The sequence below is a fragment of the Tachypleus tridentatus genome, chromosome 3, assembly GCF_004210375.1.
Source record: "Tachypleus tridentatus isolate NWPU-2018 chromosome 3, ASM421037v1, whole genome shotgun sequence".
NCBI classification, from domain to species: domain Eukaryota; kingdom Metazoa; phylum Arthropoda; class Merostomata; order Xiphosura; family Limulidae; genus Tachypleus; species Tachypleus tridentatus.
Window position 1 is genome coordinate 37,104,576 of NC_134827.1, and position 22,977 is coordinate 37,127,552.

The window sequence follows — 22,977 nt, forward strand, 5'->3', positions numbered from 1 at the left end:
TATGGTACATTACTGAATGTTCCAATATGTAGTCAGATTTTCCGTGTGTTACTGAATGTCTCAATATGTAGAGTTTGGTTAGTAAACATTCCACAATGTGGTCAAGTTTATGATATTTCTGAGTTTTTGAAGTCTGTGCACTATATTTATTTATTTATTTTTGTAATCCATAGTGCTAGTTCAAAATAAAAACTATGTCCCTATTATAATTATACAGTGTGTATGTGTTGTTAAAGAAAGTTGTTATGATATTGACAGGAATGACTTTAGATCAGGATATCCAGGATGTCATGTTGTCCTTGGAACTGTGACCACTTCAGAGATCAGAATCTTATCCTTTGGTGTTTAATCTCTATAGTTTATTTTCGAGCCTCTACTTTAAGGCTATTATAACATAACATCTTCGTTAGTTAAAAACGGCAAAGCAAAAACGACTTGAATCCGATTTCGGTGACTTGACCCAATCACGATTTTAGCAAAATGTCGTAAGTAGTAAAACTGACTATAAATATTTTCGTGTTTTTCATTATCGACTACAAAAACAAACTGTTGTCAGATCATCCAGTGGAACAAATGTCAGTTTCAATATTTATTACAAATCATTTCATTTCCACACAAAAAATATTTAAAAACTCATGCGTAGCAGAAACAGCAAATTGTGTAAAGTTTAGTTTTTATAAATAATACAGTTTTTAAGCAAAAAAAAACACCACAGATTTTACTTCAAAAGGCCTGCTTGTGTGCAGACTAGTGAAACAAATAATAAGATTCTTTTCTTATAAAGTACCTAAGCCCATATTATTATTATTATTCATCTTCAATAGAGAAAAAAAAAAAAAATTATACATTTTTGTTAGTACTTACTTGGACAGTAAAAACAAACAAAAGGATCGGCCTCAGTTTGATCAGTCACAATACATAAAAATAGAAATGACAATCATTGGTTGAAATATTACATTTCTGCAGTGAAAATATTTCGTACAGATGTTCAATTTTCATTGTTTTCATAGCAAAAGACAACTACCAGCCTGTATGTACACAAAAGAGGGAAGACAAAGAATTGTAACTGTAATCTTAAAGCTTAGATCAGTAAACCGTACAGTCATGTGAAAGAACTTTTTGAACTGACAAATATAAGAAAAAGATCTTAAAAGAAACTGCATTCTTCACCGGTTTGTGACTTAGATTGCATGATATCACACAGAAGCATCTGACACATAGGACCTATATACAAGACCAAAACTCTACAGAAGTCAGCTATTCTGTTAATTCTTGTGATTCAATACTACATGGACATAACTGTGTTATTTAAGATTTGATCTAGAGTTTATGTGGGGTATTTTTAAAATGAGAAAAAAGCTTTAAACAGTCATTTACAGCAATACTCAAATTCCTCTAAGACTTTATCTGAAAGCGTGAACAACTATTTCGACTAAAGCAAATATTTTTTGTTTGTCTTACAAGCTTATGCATCTTCTATAGTACATACTAGGTTTATCAAACTGAGCTCTCAAAAAGTCTGGTTAATAAGCTTGATTGTTTTGCATTTTTTCATATGACGTAAAACAAAAACTTATTCGTCGTAACAACTCAGTGTTATAAACTTTATTACTATTTACGTAAATGTGTGAAATAATTTCAAAACATGTTCCTAGCTTAGTGTTTTCTGCTTGTGAATATTTTAAATGCAACAACTAATCAAGTAGGATTATTTAAACAAAAACTTTCGATTTGTTGCACTAAATTAAAAGTCACTTTCTGTAAATCTGTGTTTACGTTTTAAGGCATATCAAACGTTTCAACATTCATCACTATTGGGTGTGTTTTTCATTAGTAGACAGTTTTAATTTAAACTTCTGGATATTAAACCATAAACTTTGTTTCATATCATCACATTTAAAGAGCACCTGGCTAGATAATTCTTGAGCTATAGATATCACAATCTCAATATCTAAAGATCCATAATGAAATAAAACACAGCATTGTATAGGTATAGTTGAATACACTGCTCAATAGTAAAATAAAGTGCTTCGATCTTAAACACTACTCTCCTAATGCATACGTTTTATTGTCTGGTTTGTTATCAAATCGAGCTCATTAAATATCAATCAAATGGATGTAAAAAAGGAAGGGATATGATGTACAAGTATTCAGGTCAACTCCAAAAGTAACTCTTGTTCTAAAAAAGTTGAGACACTATATGTATAACCTTCTGACTAATTCTTAAAACTTCAAGACAGAGAAAGTTCCATCTTTGTAGAACTGCATTCTTCTAGGCTTCACTTACATAAAGATGACTTATTAAATGTTGTTGGTTAATAAAAACATTTTACATATCAAAATATTCTTGACACATTAGGCTAGTTTTTTGGCCCTCTATTGGAGAATCCTTAGTCCACCATATTGGAAAGAGGTGTTGATATTTTTTAATGATGCACCCTAAACTTCACCATCTTACACCATATGATTCATACTAACACTCAACAATTCTGACATATCATTTTCAATTGAACTGACCATTTTATTAGTTTAAAATACTAAGTTTGAATCACTGTGCTGGCCAGCAGCTGAATGTCCTGGCTAGAGGTCAGAAGAAATACAACTGCCAATAATAGATTTAATCCACGTGGACACAGCAGAAACACTTGTGTAGATTGCAGGATGACCAGAGTGACCACAGTTTCTATATGAAGTAAGGGTACCGTGAAGTTCCCAGCGGTCATCATCATCAATACACATAACAGGAGCACCAGAATTTTCCTGTAACAAATGCTTACATTAAACACTAACTATATTTTCATCTGCACCACACAGCCAGAAGTTATTGCGACATATTTACGATCAGTAATAATGCTTCAAAATAAATACCTGAAAACATTCATATCCCAACTTTTTTAATAGTTTATGGATCAATATCTAATCATACGGTTCCAAGATCTTAACAGACTAATTAAAAAATGTTCAATGTAATAGCCATTATAAAGTCAATGTTCACAATACATTCTAATTATTAAAAGATATATATTTCTTCACAAAGATGAAATAAAAGGTTCTATAACAGAATTCTTTACAATCATAACAAGTATACTAAAACCTCTGTGAAGAATGAATAACTGGCATTTGAATTAGAATAATTTTTTTAACTTAGTTTTTACAATAAAACAAAACAAAATTAACTCCTTTAAGCCTAAATAATGCAATATACATAAAATCCTTAAACTATTCTTGATGATATAATACTTTTAGCAAACATAACTGTAGAAACATCCAGACAAACTACATCTAAGGTTCTTTTAAATTTAAAGTTATTAGTATGACATCACTGAAGAATGTTAGTATACTTTCAGCTTCAAGTACACCATACCAAGGACACACTAATCCTGGTTAATAAACTGTAAGGTAATTTGTTCATCATAACTTCTACAATGGCTTGTTTAGATCATTCCTAATGATGAACTAATGGATAAGAGGGAAGACAACTAGACTTAAGCACCCACTGATATCCACACTTGTTCATACTGAAGAACACAATTGGCACAAAACTGAAAATTCATCAAAAGTTAATTTTCTTAAACAGTGATAACTCCAAACCAAAACCTGATATTTTGACAAAACACAAAAAGAGACTTGACCCATCACACTGATAATTCATGACTGATAACATCAACATTTACCATTTCAGATGATTGTTTCTGATCTAAACATAACTAAAAAAATAAAACTTACGTCCTGTCGCATCATAACAGAAAAACACATAAACCTTTCCATACTAACTATTCCTGTCGCATCATAACAGAAAAACACATAGACCTTTCCATGCTAACTATTCTTTAGTCATCAACAAAACACAAAGAGGTTTCTTACCTGACACACTGATTCTTCTCTATCAATAAAACCAGCACATATAGAAGTACTAGGTAGCTGACCATTATAATGTCTGGACCCATTACATTCATCAGCTGCCATAGTAGGAATTGGTAGATACTGGAGATACATATGTAGTGGTGACCCTTCAAATAATAACCACAATATGTTAATTTACATTAATGTAATAACAAAACTACAATTACACTGGTATTAACAAATTGAAACTTCCAAGACTAATAATTACAGATGGTCACACTCAAGACGAACTATTTTACTAAGCCGTTAACACCTCAATTTATTCATCTTGTTTATGATTTCTTTCAAATCAGAATTTCTCTCAGTTTATTTAGTTTCAGTTTAAGTGGTTGTAAAGGGTAATATGGCTGCTGTACTGAACATAATGTTAACAACTGTTTGTTTTTTGTTTTTAGAAATTTGCTCAAAGCTATGCTAGGACAATCTGCACTTGCCATCCCTAATTTAGAAATGTAAGACTAAAGGGAAGGCAGCTAGTCATCACCACCCACTGCTAACTCTTGGGCTACCTTTTACCAACGAATAGTGGGATTGACTATCACATTATAATTCCCCACCCCACAGGGTGAGCATGTTTTGCATGGCAGGGATTCAAACCTGCAACCCTCAGATTATGAGTCAAACACTTTAACCCACCTGGCCATGCCAGGCCGTGTTAATAATCATAACTCTGAACACCTATTCTAATGATGTCTTTTGCATGTTATGACCAAATATTTTCAGGAAAAAAAAAAAAGGATGGGGAAAATTTTTTTACTTTGAAATTTTCTTCCCACACAAAAGTCTGCCTGTAAAATAACTTGAAAAATTTATTATTGGATGATAGGGGTGGACATTTCAAACAAACAAACATAAGTTTTGTATACAATTTATTATTATAAGTTGGTCGGTTGGTTGGTTGTTTGGGCATTGTTTGGCACAAAGCAACATTGCTATCTGCACCAAACAACCAGTAAGAATCTTAAAAAAGTAAAATTTAATAAAATGCAAAGATGAATTGGCTTAAAACTAAATAATGTGCAAAACTGATAAAACATTCATACTGAATTAAAAAAAACCCAATGGCTTATAAAAATTTAAAAATGCAATTAAGTTGGATGGTGTTACCACTGTCAATGACACTGTCCAACATCAGTGCTAAACCCTTAGAAAACAACAACAGCATCACAGTAACATGTGGGCTATTGTGACTTGAGTGTCACAAAGGCTACATATTAGTGGGTCAGTACCAGATGAAAGAAAATTATGAATTAAAAAAATGTGACCAATTTGTAGTACAGCCAAGACAACTTCTTCCTTCCAAACCTTATGGAAACAAGATGTCCAAATAGCAACAGTTGGTTCAAGCTGAAAATGTTTATGATGTTGGTTGCCCCAAGTCAACACACAGACTTAACTGTGGTGTCAGTGATTTTGTTCCCGCAAATATTAACCTAACCAGGTATCCAGAAAAACTGGGTATTAATGAAAGAGGAAGGAAAATGGGGCAGCCATTTTTAAGTATTGAAAACTAACAGTGGACATTTCCAGGGCCAGTAGAGAGCTAAGAGAGCAAGTGTAAATAGTACAACTGGCATACTGCATAGATTCTATATGATCCAGAGAGAGAAAAATGGCATATACAGTAACTCAGAGGTTAACACAGATATTGTAAAGAGGATCCTGTGAGCAATTACCAAGCTAAAATAAACCTTGGCAACAAACCTGATTTTGAATCATTCGTAGAAATGGGAATAGAAGGATGGGTCAAAATTTTTTTCATCAAAAACTGTACTTCTAATTGGGAGTATCTGCCTACCTCAGATGACTCAAGCAAAGATCACATCTGGAGAAGGTAATAAGTCATGGCAGAATGGGCAAATCATTGGGGATAGCATCATCATCCAGTGCCAGACCAATTCAGCCAACTGTGTCTAGATATGAAAGTCAATGGTACAAATGAAAGACCACCTATTTTGAAAGAGTACAGCCAATCAAGAAAGACACAACCCCAGGTAGGATTCTGTAATAAGGATTAAAGCTTGGTAGTATACTGAAGAGAAAACTACAAATGGCAGAGGTGGAGAGGGGGTTTATGGGAATCAGAGTATGATCGACGGACTGAATAAGTGCAATACGGCCCCGTGCAGAGCCAAAGTCCCAGACGGTAGATGGGATCCAGCATCTTCAAGACTGAGGTCCTGGCAGAACTAGAGACCAGAAACCCAGTCCAGTTTGGATTGAATGAGGGTACAATGAATGTTGAGCATAGAGCACTGACCCCTTCTTCAATAGGTGAAAGAAGGGACACAAAGGATGTTCAGTGCCCTTGTACACTTGACACATGGCTGTTTTATGTGAGGAATGAAAGTAAGTTTATGGTCAAAGGAAAGCTCCAAGAACTTTGCTTCAGGGATCATGGGAAGAACAACATCACCAAGACGGAGCTGAGAATTAGGGTGTAAACCCTGTTGGTGGCAAAAATGCATGAAAACAGAATTGGAAAAAGAAAAAGTAAATATCATTTGCTGTGGTTCAGTTCAACAAGTGATTAGAGTAGTCTGAAGTTGCAACTCAATAAACCTCATGTGATATGAAATATGTGCTGATATAATATTGCAGAAGTTGTTGACAGAGTTTCTCAGTAGGAGAAAGTTGAGTAGTGGATAACATTGATCTTGATACTGTAAAGTGTGAAACTCATGATACAGCCCTTCAGAACTCTAAGTCTCCATGTAAAAGTACAAGGAATGGTTGAACCCACATAGACTCAGAACTGCCTGTTGAGTAAAATGTTCTGAATAAAAATGCAAAAATGGTCATGCAACCTATATGAGTGGAGGTCCTGTAAAATCCTGTACTTCCATGTACTACTGTAAGCTTTCTTAAGATCAAAGAAAACAAAAGCAAGATGTTCCTGCTTGAGGTGGTACATGGTGGACCACTATCAAGGAACCCATACTAGGTGGGAAAGCAGAGGTTGTTTGATTTGAGGAACCAAACAAGAGGCGCATTAACCATCCTCTCCAAGACCTCACAGAGACAGATAGTTAAAGCAATCAGATGATAATAAGAAAAAATCTTGGGATCTTTCCCAGTCTTAGAGAACGTTAGGACATTAGCCTGGCAGTAAGCAACAGGATAAACATTCTACTGCCAGATATGGTTAAAGACAACAAGAAGAAGAGCAAGAGATGCAGGAAAGAGATAGTGCAGCATCTCATTGTGAGCATCATCAGGTCCAACTGATATACTACCAACCTGATGATATGTAAAGGAGAAATTAAAAATCATTGAGATGATTGGTCTAAAGAGAAAGAGGCAATCACTCTGCCTGAAACTTGATGGCCAAGAAAGCAGGGGAAAAGACAGAGGTTCTGTAAATATAAACAAAGTTCTTACTGAGAGTATTAGAGATGCTCTGTACATCAGCAACTTTCTGGCTATTGGAAAGCAAGATAGAAAGGATTTGGGAAACACACCTCCTGCTGACCATCTGAATTTTGTCCCATATGACTTTGGAACAGGTGGTAGAAGAGATGCTAGTTGTAATATTAATCTGAGATTTCTTTTGGCTCTGACATCTGACCTACCAAGCATGAACACAGACCTGCTGGAAAGCAATGCAGTTCAAAGAGTAAGATACCTGCAAAAACGTATCTCAGGCCCATTTATGAGCCTTCCATGCCTGCTGGCAGGCTGGAGACCACCATGGATACTATGGAAAACTTGTCAAGGTTTTAGGTACAGAATGAGCAGCTGCTTGAACAATGCAATCAATTACTGCTTCCACAGAGTGGTCAACAAATGGTAGTATAATGACAGAACGATCAAGTTCCAAGAGAGAGGTGTGAAAAAGAGCCAGTTGGCCTTGGGTCAGGTGGCATCGACCACAGCCATTCTCCCTCAGAATTGTAGGAATATGATAACTGCCTCGTGGGCCCCTGTCAACCTACAAAAAAAAGTAAGAAAAGTGTGAAGGGAAATAGACAGATAGATCAATAGCAGTAAAAGATTGACTAGGTGTCTGAAAACAGGTAAAGGACATAGTATTGAGAGAGAAAGATGCTCTACAGAATGATCCCTTCTATCAATATCAGCATCACCCCAGCGAGGATGGTGTCCAATAGTTGCTCAGGATTACAAAGAGGGAATGGTAACTGTTTCATCAGAGTCTTAACATCTGATTGATCACAAGACTCTGCAGGAGACAGGTAGAGAGAAACAAAAGTGATGGTATGACCCAAGGAAATACAGATGGCTATGACATCCATAGGAGTGCCAAGTGGCACAAACAAGGTGGGCACGTGCTGGCCAATCAACAGTGCCACCCTTCCATGCACTCATCCATCACACAAGCTGTCATTTCTGTATAAGGAAATCTGCAAAAAGATGATTATATCAGTAGGTTTCAGAAATTTTTCCTGTAAGTAAATACACATAGGATAACAAGAATCAACCAAGGCTTTAATGTCATCCAGATTAGAATGTTAACTTTGACAGCTCCACTGAATCAAAGTGGTTATTTTTATTTATGTGGAGGAGAACTGGGTAGAGGACCCTTCTGTTTATAACCATGCTACTTTTCCTTATTAGAAGGAGACCTTTCAACTTCCATGAATCCTGCCCTGGGTTGAGTGGGCAGGTCTCTCTCAACAGACATAGATTCCAGTAACTGAGAGCATGAGTGAATAATTGTTCAACACCTCAAGGCCAAAGAAAATGGACTTAAGCAGACACCAGAAGCTGGGGCCAAAAGAAGTGGACCCAGGCAGTTACTGGAAGGAATGGTCGGAACAGAGATAAAAGTAAATTTGAACTTGTCAAATTGTTTATCTGTAGAGGGAAAAAGACTTCACATGGTTTAAGAACGACTCTGTTGGAGGCACAGAAAGATCTGTCTGTACTCCAGTTATAGCAGTGGAACACAGTGCAGCAGAATATTTCTGAGATGAGATGGAGTTATGGGACAATAGCTTCCAAGTCTCAATGTAAGAAATGTTGTGTACTGTACACAAAAGTTGTACCTCTTCCTCTTCTATCTACTCAGGGCAAGATCAATAGTATGAGGGGTGGGAACACAATTAATAAAGTGAGGATCCAGTTGACACTTGTAGGCATCACGGTATTTGTCACCACAATGGGCACACACTAAAGAACTACAACAAGATGCCTTCGAATATCCTAACTGCTGACAATGGAAACATTTGAGAGGTTTAGGAATGTATGGTTAGACCTTAAAGTTCAGATAACTTACCTCAAAAGAGGTAGATGGATGTGGTGATGTAAATGCTAAAATTAATACATCTGTCAGCATCATAATTCCATCCTTCCAAGTGGAGATACATCACACTGCAGAAATTCTTTCGTTGGAAAAACCAGCAACAATCTCTGACTCAAGGATGTTATTCAAATCTTTCTCAGCTATCCCTCCTCATGAGGAATTCAAAGTAGCATGGGGTGTAGCCTCAATGGATATATCCCTAATGGAATTTGACCTCAGGAGGAGTTTACTCTGTGTAGGTCTAGATGTGTTCATCACACTATCTCCAGAACACAACTTTCTGACTTAACTTGGAGAGCCAGCAAGCTCCTCTTATCCATTCCAAATAAAAGAGGAAGACATTCGCTCTAAGGATTTGTCATACAAAGAAGAAAAATAAAAAACCATGGTACAAGAGCAGACTGAGTGTGAGTGTGTAACAGAGTCGTTTACTTATTATTGTATACCTGTAAGCTGTTTTTACTATTTTATTGTTTTGGAGGACAAGGATGTGATCCATAACTAATACAGAACGATTCATTGTTCACTGACCCTACCTCTCATGGAGTTCTATGAGGAATTAAACTGCAGTGCCAAACATGTTTCATGAGCTCTATACCAAATACCAGCAAACAAATGTCCACAATGCCCATTGAGAATGCCCTACACTGGTACTCAGTTGATCCCAGCCCAAAAGTACCAGTCAACTGACACTGGGGGCACTCATGTAGAGGAACTCAAGGCTAAGGCTGCAGTACCCCAGACACAAATCAACCACAGGGATGTTCTCTTCTGTTCATGGGTCACCACACACAGGAAAAATGTGGGTGGATCTACAGATCCCAAAGGAGGTTAATTGAAATACAGAACCATCCCTGGGAGGTAGTCCACATACAGGAATCCACCTCAAGGAGTTACTATAAGTCACTGTTGCTAAACATGTATCAGTTACAAATGTATTAGGCTGTCCAGAAATAAATGTTGTTTTTGAACTGCAAAGTTTGGAAAAGTATAAACTGGTGTTGTAAAACATGCTTTAATCCAAGTAAACACCATTTGATTCAACATACTTTTGCCAATGTGTTTTCACACAATGCTGTTTATACCCCTGCTGTAGAAATCAGAATTTCTATGGTCAGTGAACTCCCTGAAAGCTTCTTCTGCAGCTGCCTGGTTTTGAAAGCGTTTGTTGTTCAAAAAGTTGTCAAAGTACTTGCAAAAATGAAAAACTGCATAGGAAAGGTCTGGGGAATAAGATAGATGAACCTTGATTCACAATTCATTCAATTTTTGAAGTATCATCCTTGACAGGTCTCATAATGCCGTGTTTGTTGATCTTTTGTCAGCTCATGTGGAACCCAGTTATCCAACTTTTTCATCTTTCCAATCACACTCAGGTGGTTGGCAATGCGTGATTTGCTTGTGCCTAGATTTTCTGCAAGCTCACGTATTGTTGTGCAAGGGTCTGTCTCAACTGCTTCCCTGAATGTGTTTTCATCTAGGGATGGCTTCTTTCCACGACCTTCGTGGTCTTCAAGATTTTCATCTCCCTGTCGAAACCTTTGGAACCAATGCTGAACTGTACATTCAGTAATAAACCCGTGGCTGAATGCCTGGTTGATGTTCCATGTAGTTTTGACAGCTTTTTGTCCAAGTTTGAAGTCATAGAGGAAAATCAGATAAAAGCCCTTCTTGTCCATGCTGCCTTGGAGGTTGCAAAACTTATTCTGAGTAGAGTTGAAACAGCAGACAATTATGACACCTTGTAAACAACAAACATTAAATTAAACCAACCAACTAACCAACCAATGATAAGTTACTTAATATTCAGCTTCTAACTTTCATTGTGAGAATTCCGACATTTATTTCTGAACAACCTAATACTATCACTAATTGCCGAACTTACTGGTTGCACACTGTGCAATTAGCTATTTCTCCACATACATTGCATCATGCTTGAAAATAAAACAAACTATAACTAGATACTGACCATACATCAAACTTATGAAAAATTGCAATTATGAATGTCCTGAGAGCAACACACCAATTCTAACTGACTGTTTTGTTTTTTATTTAAATCACTTCTCAGTAACTTCCCTATGTTAATACTAGTTTTACAGCCTCTGCTCACCTATAAGTTACAAATTCCTTATATGTACAGTTTAAACCTCTATTCTTTTATTAAATATACTTTTGTCGTTTTGCCACGTGTGAAACCGCAATTTTGTAACACATCAAAATTGTGTTGAATATCTTCATACTTTTGTGAAACAAGCACTGATTGTGAAAGATACTTTTCTATACAAAACAGGATAAAAAAATTCAGTCACTCCAAGAAGGTTACAAAAATAGATTGTTTAAAGAAAGCTGTTACACCTAGAAATTTCATTGTATGAATCCAGTTCCACAAGTAATATGTGGGACAGTGCTACAACCAGAAGTGCAAGACTTTCATGAACCATACAAAGAATTAAGATAATTAATAAATGTGTAAATTGTGTGTACTTATTTTTGTAGGACTTTCTTGTGGACAAATACAGAATAACATTCAAACTTTTATAAATGGTTCAATCGCTAAATAAACTAACTCAAAGATGCTTGTCTGTGATAATGAATTACTGACCACCAATGGAAGATACTGATAGAAGCAATACATGATCAGCACCATACTAATCACAGCAAAAATTATCTTGAGGAGTGTACTGCAGACAACTAAAGTTCATTAAAATATCAGTGAAAATAGTTCACATCTTTACTATTCAAAGGCCAATATTAACCAACAGTTAATACAGAAACCAACAGTTTCTGAAAAAGGTTTATTATTTTATTCATAAATCTGGTTTGGGAAATGTACATGTAGTTTTTATGGTCCTGTCTCTCTTCTTCAAAATGAACTTTAAACTTACTATTTTATGTATTTGATAATCTAAATCTTTCTTTACACTTTAAACTGCAAATATAAATAACTTGAAATCATAACTCTTAATGACATAACTTTCTGTTCTTAAACTAGCAACCATCACTAAGCCCTTTAGAATCTTTGATTGGTGGTACCTCTTACCTTGGTCTTTTTTCTGATTCCAGTCTGCACTTACACAGAGCTGACGTGGTTGAATGTTCTTTTCTGGCAAACATATAGCACCAGTGTAGTGATCAAATGGTACAGCAGTTTCAAGTTCAAGCAGAACAATATCAAAATTACTAAACGAGCCAGTGTGTTTAAAATTAGGATGAAAGACAGTTCTTTTCACCAGGTAACTCTGCTTATCTGTGCTAGTTAGGTGCATACTTCCAACAAATTCCCAGACAGAAAGGTTACTGAAAAATAAATGTTGCTTTACAGGATTCTGGTTTTTTATGAAACTTATCTTTTAACAATGTAATATACATCCTTTGTTTTGAAAACAATACATTTAAATATACGTATGAAAAAAAATAGTGAGGTATGTGTGGTACAAGTAGCTACAATTTTGTAGGTTCACCCGTTCTTCATGGTTATCCTGTTACTTTTAATTGTACAATCCACCATGTCAAGGTGAGTGTAGTAGACAGCCTATTTCTGAGAACAAACAAGATTTGATGCAAGATGCTATGAAGACAGAATAGCAATACAGGATGTGTTAACAGCATACAGTGAGAAAAGTTCTCAGAAGTCACTACAAAAAACAATCACAGCTAGTAAACACCAAACCACCTGAATGTTCAAAGGAAAACAAAAAACCCATTTTCAAACCCTTGTTAATGTGGACCATCAGTAAAAGTAAGTTAACCTGGTAGAGTGCACCAGTAAGAATGTTATTGTTCATACACTGAACCAGCAAGTCATTATGTTAAGATCATTTTATGTTTTGACTTACAGTAACAATCTCCCTTTCCTAATATTGATGGGTGCCATATTACTTCAAGCTTCTCTCCTAATTGTGTGGGATGTAATTACACAATTCAGATACTATTGTTAATTCTATCCTAACTTAAAAAATGTTTTTGAACCAAACTTAGAGATTTTTTTCTTTTAATTGTAGTATCCACTAATAATAATGTCAAAACTTTGGTCGTCAACAATACATTTGATACTTTGTATAAACAGAAGGGTAAAACGTTGCTGCTACATCCCTATTTACAATAAATGATTGTGTCAGAGACAAAAAACATACAATAGAGTAATATTAAAATAGTAGGATACAGTTGCACACAAAAAGAAAAGAAACAATCAAAGATTCCTTCTACATCCAATAAACTGATAACACACTCAGCTAACCCTCTTCAAAGCTTTAAGTTAGTTGATAACAGTACTGATAGAGGGAACCTCAGACAAAACCTCAGCCTTTCTACCAAGACTTAAAACAGTATCTTAGCCACAATCAACATAGAAGCAGCCGTTCTCAAGGTCATTCTGAAAACAGTAGTAGATATGTATGTGAAACATAGGATTAACACCAGTTAGTAATTATTATATATTAATTACATAAAAAAAAAATTAGTAACTTATTAATAAGTTACGAAAAATATTTAGCTTTTTTTTATTTACTTTCACTAACTCAGTTTCTTCTCTGTGGAGAAAGTACACTACATATACAAACTGTGTTATTTACCTGTGTTCAACACATGAAGCAGATGTGACCAACCACCGTGGAGAAAGGACACTAACTGTGCAAACAGTGTTGTTGTCATTTTTGTTTACAACTAAGCCTACAGATGGCCATTGTCCATCTGGAGCACTGCTACCTCCCAATAATTCTTCCTTGAAGTTCTCCAGCCAGACTCCATGCACCACACTCTGTAAGATCATAACATCTTACTTTTATAAGAAATTACAATAATGGTAAACTGGCCCAGTTCATGAGATTTACAGATGTGTTGAGAAACAGTGTATTACGTTACTTTATGTAGTAATAAATTTATGATGAATTTCCTAATTTAATTATCAACATTTACAAACTTGCCATAATGTTTGGAAATACACGACTAAGTAAAGAATTAATTTGTTCATTGATAAATACATACTGACTTTATAATTTGTTTGTTTTCAAATTTCGTGCAAAGCTACAAGAGGGCTATCTGTGCTAGCCGTCCCTAATTTAGCAGTGTAAGACTAGAGGGAAAGCAGCTAGTCATATCCACCCACTGCCAACTCTTGGGCTACTCTTTTACCAATGAATAGTAGGATTGACCTTAACATTATAATACCCCCACAGCTGACAGAGTGAGCATGTTTGGTGCAAGGGGGATTTGAACTTGCAACCCTCAGATTACGAGTCGAATGCCTTAACCCACCTGGCCATGCTGGGCCGACTTTATAATGAATTCACATATGCTAAGTTTGTTTTAAAGAAACACGTGAATTAATTTCTTGAAGGGTGAGAGTGCTTCACTATGACTGGAGTAAGTGGATATTTATAAAGTTTAAACATAAAATTTTCTGGAAAAATCAGAAGAAATCAGAGCAGAAAACTGAATATTATTGTTGTCTTTTGTAATTAAGAATAATAGATATATTTCTTATGATGAATATCAGCTAAATATTTTCATAATTATCAATAAGATAAAGCCATCAGAAAATTATATATTTTTAAAAGATTATCTAATATAGTTGTGAATACAACAGAAGTTACTTACGAAATTCTCGACATGCAATTGCAACCCTACTTCCACTTTGACAGGTGATGTCTTTCCTAAAACAATTAAAATGCATGTTTAACTAATGTCAAAAGCAAATTTCAATCACAAAAAGAGAATTCTGTAGGTTTAAGAATATTTTTAATTTAGTCAGTTTGTTACTCCATTTGCAAAGCTGCACAATAGATGATCTTTGCTCTATGCACTGCAGGGACCTAACACAGAATTTTAGTATTATCTCCCCTCAAACTTTCTGGGGACAGATGATGACATTATAAATGCTTACTTTGCATATCAGTTCATTATTCAAATCATAGGGAAATTAGCAACTTCTAAAACAAAGATACAGTGAATTATTAAAAATATAAATAAAACATGACCTATTAGTGTAGAAAATGTAATTGGCTTTCTGACTTTATTAGGACAACTTATTATTTTAACCCTTAAACAGTGGGAATGTTGAACAGTAGTATTAATCAATGACAGCCACCGTTTAAGGGTTAACAATATATAACTCTCCAGTTCACATTACAAATGTTAAACTTTCATGTAATGGAATATTTTGAATGCTTCATAAAAATAACACTGTGTAACAAAATTGTTACTTTTTCTTATTCCTGGTCAGAAAGTATTATTTCCCAACTGCTTATGTCTAAAGTAAATGGAAAAGCCCTATTTGTTTCTTCAAATTTTGCTTTTGTAACCTGGGAGCGTATAACGAAAACACGATAGGAGACTATACTTGGGGGCTGATACGTGAAAGTGATTTACATAACAGTCGCAAATCTCGAAAAACTACTCACTTCTAAACATTTTTGTATAACTTTAGTATAAATACATGTAAATCTTGATTCATATGTTGTTTTATTCAGACCTTATGTAAATATAAATGTGCAAATTTGTCCGTTTCAATCTAGAAAATAGGTTAATTTCTAAATTTCATTATCCAGGTCACAAAGTTTGAAGGGAATAATGGTCATTTTCTGTATTTTTACAACATAAGCAATTAAAAAATAACACATACTATCCAGGAATAAAATTTGTGTTACATAGTGTAGCCTATTTTTGACATTTGGCAATGTTTGTGAAAAGGTTATATGATGTTGAGATTTATTTTATTTCTCACTATCTCCATTAGCTTTGTGTGAAATTCAACAGATCAACATCACATGTTGTTCCAACGAACATAACACTAATGCTGAATTTTTTTAGACTTGACATCAAGTTGTACATTGTAAATCAGTTATTAAGCTAAGTAAATGGGAATGTTTTGGTAGGTTCATTCATTCAAAAATAAACATTATCATTTTTGATTTGGGATAAAAAATACTTAAAATCAGCCCTTTTCTTTTCCTCTTCTTAGCTGTCAATTATATTATTAAAACATTATTTATTCCAACTACACTAGGAAGACAGCATCATGGTTGATTATTTTAGTTTTATTTCGACATGTATAACTGAAATAATAATTTGACAAGAATCAACTTCATTTTATCAAACACAGTAATTTCAGTTCTCTACTCAATGGAACTTAATTATTTATCCGTAAAGTTAACCATGAAACTAACCTTAAGGACAGCAACTCCCAGATGTCTGTTTTGTTATTACTAGAATGTGGCTTCTCAACTAAATGGTACAGGCCTCTATTGGCTTCAGGATTGAGGTCATCACCAGGTGGATATTCCGTAAGAACTGCTTCACTATTAAGATAATATCTGAATAAATCACTGAAATACAGTGTACTTATTCAACAACACAACCTACTGAATGGTTCACAAACAAAAGCAATTTTATTTTCCCTTAAATTCAGAACCAGTATCAAGTATTTAATGGTCATATTCAGAAATAAATTTGGTAAGTTTTAAAAGTCTTCCTTTCTTGTAAAATATTATCATTATCCATACCTGTAGCCAAGGTTTTGACACACATGGTTGCTGTATAGCTCATCCCAGTTATCTGCACAGACGTTTGTCCATCCATGTTGTGAATCAAATATCTCTAGTAGCATGGAGTCATCATGAAGTTTCACTAGAAAATGTCAATATTTACACACCTCATCAATTCAAACAATCACAAATTCTGTGAAAACTGAAGTTGTATTCTCCAAATAAAATTGGTACTGAAGTTAAAACAAAACAGACCCTCAAATACTGGCTATTAATATTGATTGTAAGAATAATAATAATAATAACAGGGTTTTATTAGAATATTTCATTAAGTAACTCACTATAGTGTACATAAACATTTCATTAAGTAACTCACTATAGTGTACATAAACATTTAATTAAGTAACTCACTATAGTGTACATAAACATTTCATTAAGTAACTCACTACTGTGCACATAAACATTTCATTAAGTAACTCACTATAGTGTACATAAACATTTCATTAAGTAACTCACTATAGTGTACATAAACATTTCATTAAGTAACTCACTATTGTGTACATAAACATTTCATTAAGTAACTCACTATAGTGTAAATAAACATTTCATTAAGTAACTCACTATAGTGTACATAAACATTTCATTAAGTAACTCACTATAGTGTACATAAACATTTCATTAAGTAACTCACTATAGTGTACATAAACATTTCATTAAGTAACTCACTATTGTGTACATAAACATTTCATTAAGTAACTCACTATAGTGTACATAAACATTTCATTAAGTAACTCACTATAGTGTACATAAACATTTCATTAAGTAACTCCCTACTGTGTACATAAACATTTCATTAAGTAATTCACTATTGTGTACATAAACATTTCATTAAGTAATTCACTATTGTGTACATAAACATTTCATTAAGTAACTCACTATTGTGTACATAAACATTTCATTAAGTAACTCACTATAGTGTACATAAACATTTCATTAAGTAACTCACTATAGTGTACATAAACATTTCATTAAGTAACTCACTATTGTGTACATAAACATTTCATTAAGTAACTCACTATTGTGTACATAAACATTTCATTAAGTAACTCACTATTGTGTACATAAACATTTCATTAAGTAACTCACTACTGTGTACATAAACATTTCATTAAGTAACTCACTACTGTGTACATAAACATTTCATTAAGTAACTCACTATTGTGTACATAAACATTTCATTAATTCACTATAGTGTACATAAACATTTCATTAAGTAACTCACTATTGTGTACATAAACATTTCATTAAGTAACTCACTATTGTGTACATAAACATTTCATTAAGTAACTCACTATTGTGTACATAAACATTTCATTAAGTAACTCACTACTGTGTACATAAACATTTCATTAAGTAACTCACTATTGTGTACATAAACATTTCATTAATTCACTATAGTGTACATAAACATTTCATTAAGTAACTCACTACTGTGTACATAAACATTTCATTAAGTAACTCACTATTGTGTACATAAACATTTCATTAATTCACTATAGTGTACATAAACATTTCATTAAGTAACTCACTATTGTGTACATAAACATTTCATTAAGTAACTCACTATAGTGTACATAAACATTTCATTAAGTAACTCACTATTGTGTACATAAACATTTCATTAAGTAACTCACTATTGTGTACATAAACATTTCATTAAGTAACTCACTATAGTGTACATAAACATTTCATTAAGTAACTCACTATTGTGTACATAAACATTTCATTAAGTAACTCACTATAGTGTACATAAACATTTCATTAAGTAACTCACTATAGTGTACATAAACATTTCATTAAGTAACTCACTATAGTGTACATAAACATTTCATTAAGTAACTCACTACTGTGTACATAAACATTTCATTAAGTAACTCACTATTGTGTACATAAACATTTCATTAAGTAACTCACTATTGTGTACATAAACATTTCATTAAGTAACTCACTATTGTGTACATAAACATTTCATTAAGTAACTCACTACTGTGTACATAAACATTACATTAAGTAATTCACTATAGTGTACATAAACATTTAATTAAGTAACTCACTATAGTGTACATAAACATTTCATTAAGTAACTCACTACTGTGCACATAAACATTTCATTAAGTAACTCACTATTGTGTACATAAACATTTCATTAAGTAACTCACTATAGTGTACATAAACATTTCATTAAGTAACTCACTACTGTGCACATAAACATTTCATTAAGTAACTCACTATAGTGTACATAAACATTTCATTAAGTAATTCACTATAGTGCTAATATACTGTTCTAATAATACATAAGTACTTTACTTACAGCAGTGGAGTTCATCACTGGAATCAGGACAATCGTGATTTCTATTACAAACTTGTTGTTTTTCAATACATCCCCCACTTTGACATTTGAACTCTTCATCACTGCAATCTGTAAAAAGAAAACAGATTGTGGATAACAGAAAATCCCAAGATAACTTGAAGTGAATCCATACTGGATACTGCACAAATATACAATGTACCTGTTAAAAAACAAGAATGGAAACATACCAAGGACTTTCAGAAACCACTTATTAATGGAGAGAATGCCTTCAAACATGACTATGACAGTTGGTGTAATATTGTCAGTTGGTGTAATTTGTCTTTAAACATTACTATGACAGTTGGTCTAATATTGTCAGTTGGTGTAATTTGTCTTCAAACATGACTATGACAGTTGGTCTAATATTACCAGCTGGTCTAATATTGTCAGTTGGTGTAATTAGTGGTTGACAAGCATTGTTCAATATTTCATAATGAATGACAGTTTCCTCAGTAAAGTAGATTATATCTTAGTTATCTGTATATACAGTGTCATACGTAGACACCATAACACTGTATTACTTACTACATTCTAAAAGAAAATTTATATAAAAATCCAGAAGTTCATTTGGACTAACCACAACTTCTTTCATCTTCTCCTGCATGACAGTCCAAAACTCCATTACATTTCCATGTTTCTGGTATACACCAACCTTCTGGACAGAGGAACTGTTGTTCTGAGCATGTTGTCACTAAAAAGAAACAATAAAAACATAACTGTCTGTCTAACCATTGGTTACAAAGAAAGAGGGAAGTTTATGCATATTTCATGGTACTTTATAATTAATGAGGGAAGGAAAAAATGCGAATCCTCTTTTAAAAAGTTATTTATAATAATTCATTAGTATCTAAATATTCTTGTCACAAAAATTTACAAGTTACAAAAATAAGTGTGTCTTACATATTTATTTGTACTACATATTTTTTAGTAAAAAGAAAAGAATACAACTTACAACAACCAACTTCATCAGTATTATCTCCACAGTTGTCCACGCCGTCACAGTGCCACTTCTCAGGGATACACCGACCATTACCACATGGAAACTCATCATGCAGGCATTTCCACGTATCTATACATACACACAAATAGAATTAACAGCAAGAAAAGCTTTAATGAAAGGTTCTTATGTGAAATACTCTAAAGCTTTCGATAAGACTCAGAAACTTGTATGATAATTATGACCAGACTTGAAATTCCACGTTATATTTCAGTAACACTTTAAATGCTAAAAATGGAGCTTGGATTAAGGTCATGACAAAAATCAGGGTGGCAGAAAGTTATTCAGTCAATCAAGGTACCTCTAAACACAAAAATATTTACACCATCAATCATACACATAAGTCTATCCAACAAAGTTCTTGAAACTTTGAAACTAACAACAGCAAAAACATCTTCAGGCAAGTTATTTCCACTAGTTCATGATTATTAATCAAAGAAAGGCAGTTTCAATGAAACTTTGTAGAATGGACAGCAACTGCCTGTTGCAGAGACACAAATGTAGAGGACGACGTTTTGAAAGTCTTCCATCTTTTGTCTTCAACACTTGGACAGTTCTTGTCCATTCTACAAAGTTTAATCATGAATACTCTGCCTAAACAATCTATCAAAGGCAGTTCTGTTACAGAATATGTTTGACTATATCCTTCCAAAGCCCAAACTTATTGCATCTAGTTTTCATGTTTACCTTCATAACATCTTTACCTCACCACATAAACAGACAATCAACAGAAAACTGAAGAATTTTGACAGCTAATTAAAATCATTACTGGTTCTTCAATAAAAATAAAAAAAGTCCAATGCTCTAAGCCTTAAATGCTTTATTTGATTTCCAGAATCCATTTATTAACAGGTGTTTGAGAAAGGTCTAATAAGAGTTTTGACTTGTATTCAACAATTAGTAAGGTTACGATACCTTCCTGAAGGGGCAATCATTACATGCTAATGGCCTTCTGATAATTATAATGAAGCATGTTAGTGAAATAAGAGAGAGAGTAACTGAGGGTCAGTGTTGTAACTTGTCCCTATCCTACTAATATATTTTTTATAGTAACAGTAAGGGGGCCAAGACTGTAACCAATGCCAGAAATGAAGCTTCACTGGGGCTACAATATGTCCTCATTGCTATTGTTTCAAGTCACGAACATTAAGTTGTTTCCAAATTACCATGGTTCATATATTATTTACAGTTAATCTGTGGACAACTTCAAACTTCTCAAAATAGTAAACATCATCTTCCAGATATTGATACTGTCAAGATCCTGATATCAGTTCATGAAAACGTTCCAAACAGAATCAGCATTTCTCAGCATTTTAACTTCATCAGTAAACTTAGAAACTTATTACTGCCCAAAAAGCTGTCCAAATTATTAACATTAGTAAAATTTGACAAAAATCCTACAACAAAGAGGTATGAATAGTCATGTTCTCACATTCAACAAAACAACCATTTATTTTGATTTCTTACTTTTCCCCACAAAGTTAACTTACAAACAACTTTTTAATTGTCCAACAATCTTTTAGGTATCCATTTTCTAATTGAGACACCTTATCAAGTATGCTCTAAAAGTTTATATACAGGCATATACACTGCTGGCCAAAATCTTAAGGCGAATGAACATAAAGAAAAAATATGCATTTTGTGTTGTTAGATTCAACCACTTATTTGAGTAGAGTTTCGAAAGATGAAAATAAGAAAATATAGGGAAAATAAAAATGAAAACTTTTGAGCATTTAACAGGGAAAATATGAATACTATGAAATTACCCTAAATATTAGCTGGTCAAAAGTTTAAGACCATACCAAAAAGAAGTCCTAATCAGGGACATGCAGGAGATGCCCAACATGAGGTCTCAGTAGTGAGTTGCATGGCCATTATTGTGAATAACTGCAAACATTCTCTTTGGCATGGTCGATATAAGCGTTTGCAGAAGGCTGGCTGGAATGTTACTCCAAGTGGTGAAGATGGCTTCACAAAGATCATGCACTGTTTGGAATTGACGTCCATTTCTATAGACTTCTCTTGCCATCCACCCTCAAACATTTTCAATGGGGTTCAGTTCAGGCGAACATGCTGGATGGTCCAAAAGAATCAAGTTATTCGCCATGAAAACGTCCTTTATCCTGCAGGCATTTTGGATTGCAGCGTTGTCCTGCTGAAAGATTCAGTCATTTCCATGCAAGCAAGGGCCTTCAGTCAATAAGGATGCTCTCTCCAACATGCTAATGTAACCAGCTGCTGTTTGACGCCTCTGTATAACCTGTAGCTCCATTGTTCCATGGAAGGAGAAAGCACCCCAGATCATGATGGAACCTCCTCCACTGTGTCATGTATAAAATGTCTCTGATGGGAAATTCTTATCATGCCAGTAACATTGAAATCTATCTGAACCATCTAAGTTAAATTTTTTCTCATCAGAGAACAAAACCTTCTTTCACTTTTCTACGTCCCATGTTTGGCGCTTCTCAGCAAAGTTTAACCAAGCTGTTTTGTGGTGTAGAAGGAGGCGTGGCCTTTGAAGACGTTTACAGTTTTTAAAGCCTTTCTCTCGTAGATGCCATCTTATTACTCTTGAGCTGCATTCTGCATCTGTAAGGGCCTTAATCTGGTTTGACAATTGGCTGGTGTCTTGCCAGACAACCCGTCAAATCCTCCTGCTCAACGCCAGTGAAATTTTCTTGAGCCGACCACTTGAAATTCTTGTTTCGTATCCCTCAGGGTCTTTTAAGAAATTTTCAACAGCAGTTTTACTACACCCAATCTCACCAGCAATAGCACGTTGAGAGAGATCTTGCTTTTGCAGCTTGACAATTCTGCCACATTCAAACTTTGTCACATTTTTAGCCTTTGCATGTTTTTACCCATCGTAATACAAGAGATGTCAGTGGGAGATGTTGACAATGCTAATGCTTGAACACAGATG

General features: G+C 34.1%; 1 protein-coding gene across 1 annotated transcript in view; it reads right to left on the bottom strand.

The window, feature by feature from the left end:
- Positions 1–576: 576 nt before the first annotated feature.
- The window catches only part of LOC143246707 (uncharacterized), an 80,583-nt gene continuing 58,182 nt past the window's right edge, over positions 577–22,977 (bottom strand). Inside the window, exons 21-30 of the mRNA XM_076493794.1 lie at positions 20,010–20,126; positions 19,635–19,748; positions 19,019–19,126; positions 16,666–16,789; positions 16,330–16,461; positions 14,762–14,817; positions 13,738–13,922; positions 12,207–12,463; positions 3,865–4,010; positions 577–2,760 (exon numbers count right to left, since the gene is read on the bottom strand). Of these exons, the coding sequence (XP_076349909.1) occupies positions 13,867–13,922; positions 14,762–14,817; positions 16,330–16,461; positions 16,666–16,789; positions 19,019–19,126; positions 19,635–19,748; positions 20,010–20,126 (707 nt within the window). The 3' untranslated portion in view covers positions 577–2,760; positions 3,865–4,010; positions 12,207–12,463; positions 13,738–13,866. The remainder of the gene's footprint in view (positions 2,761–3,864; positions 4,011–12,206; positions 12,464–13,737; positions 13,923–14,761; positions 14,818–16,329; positions 16,462–16,665; positions 16,790–19,018; positions 19,127–19,634; positions 19,749–20,009; positions 20,127–22,977) is intronic.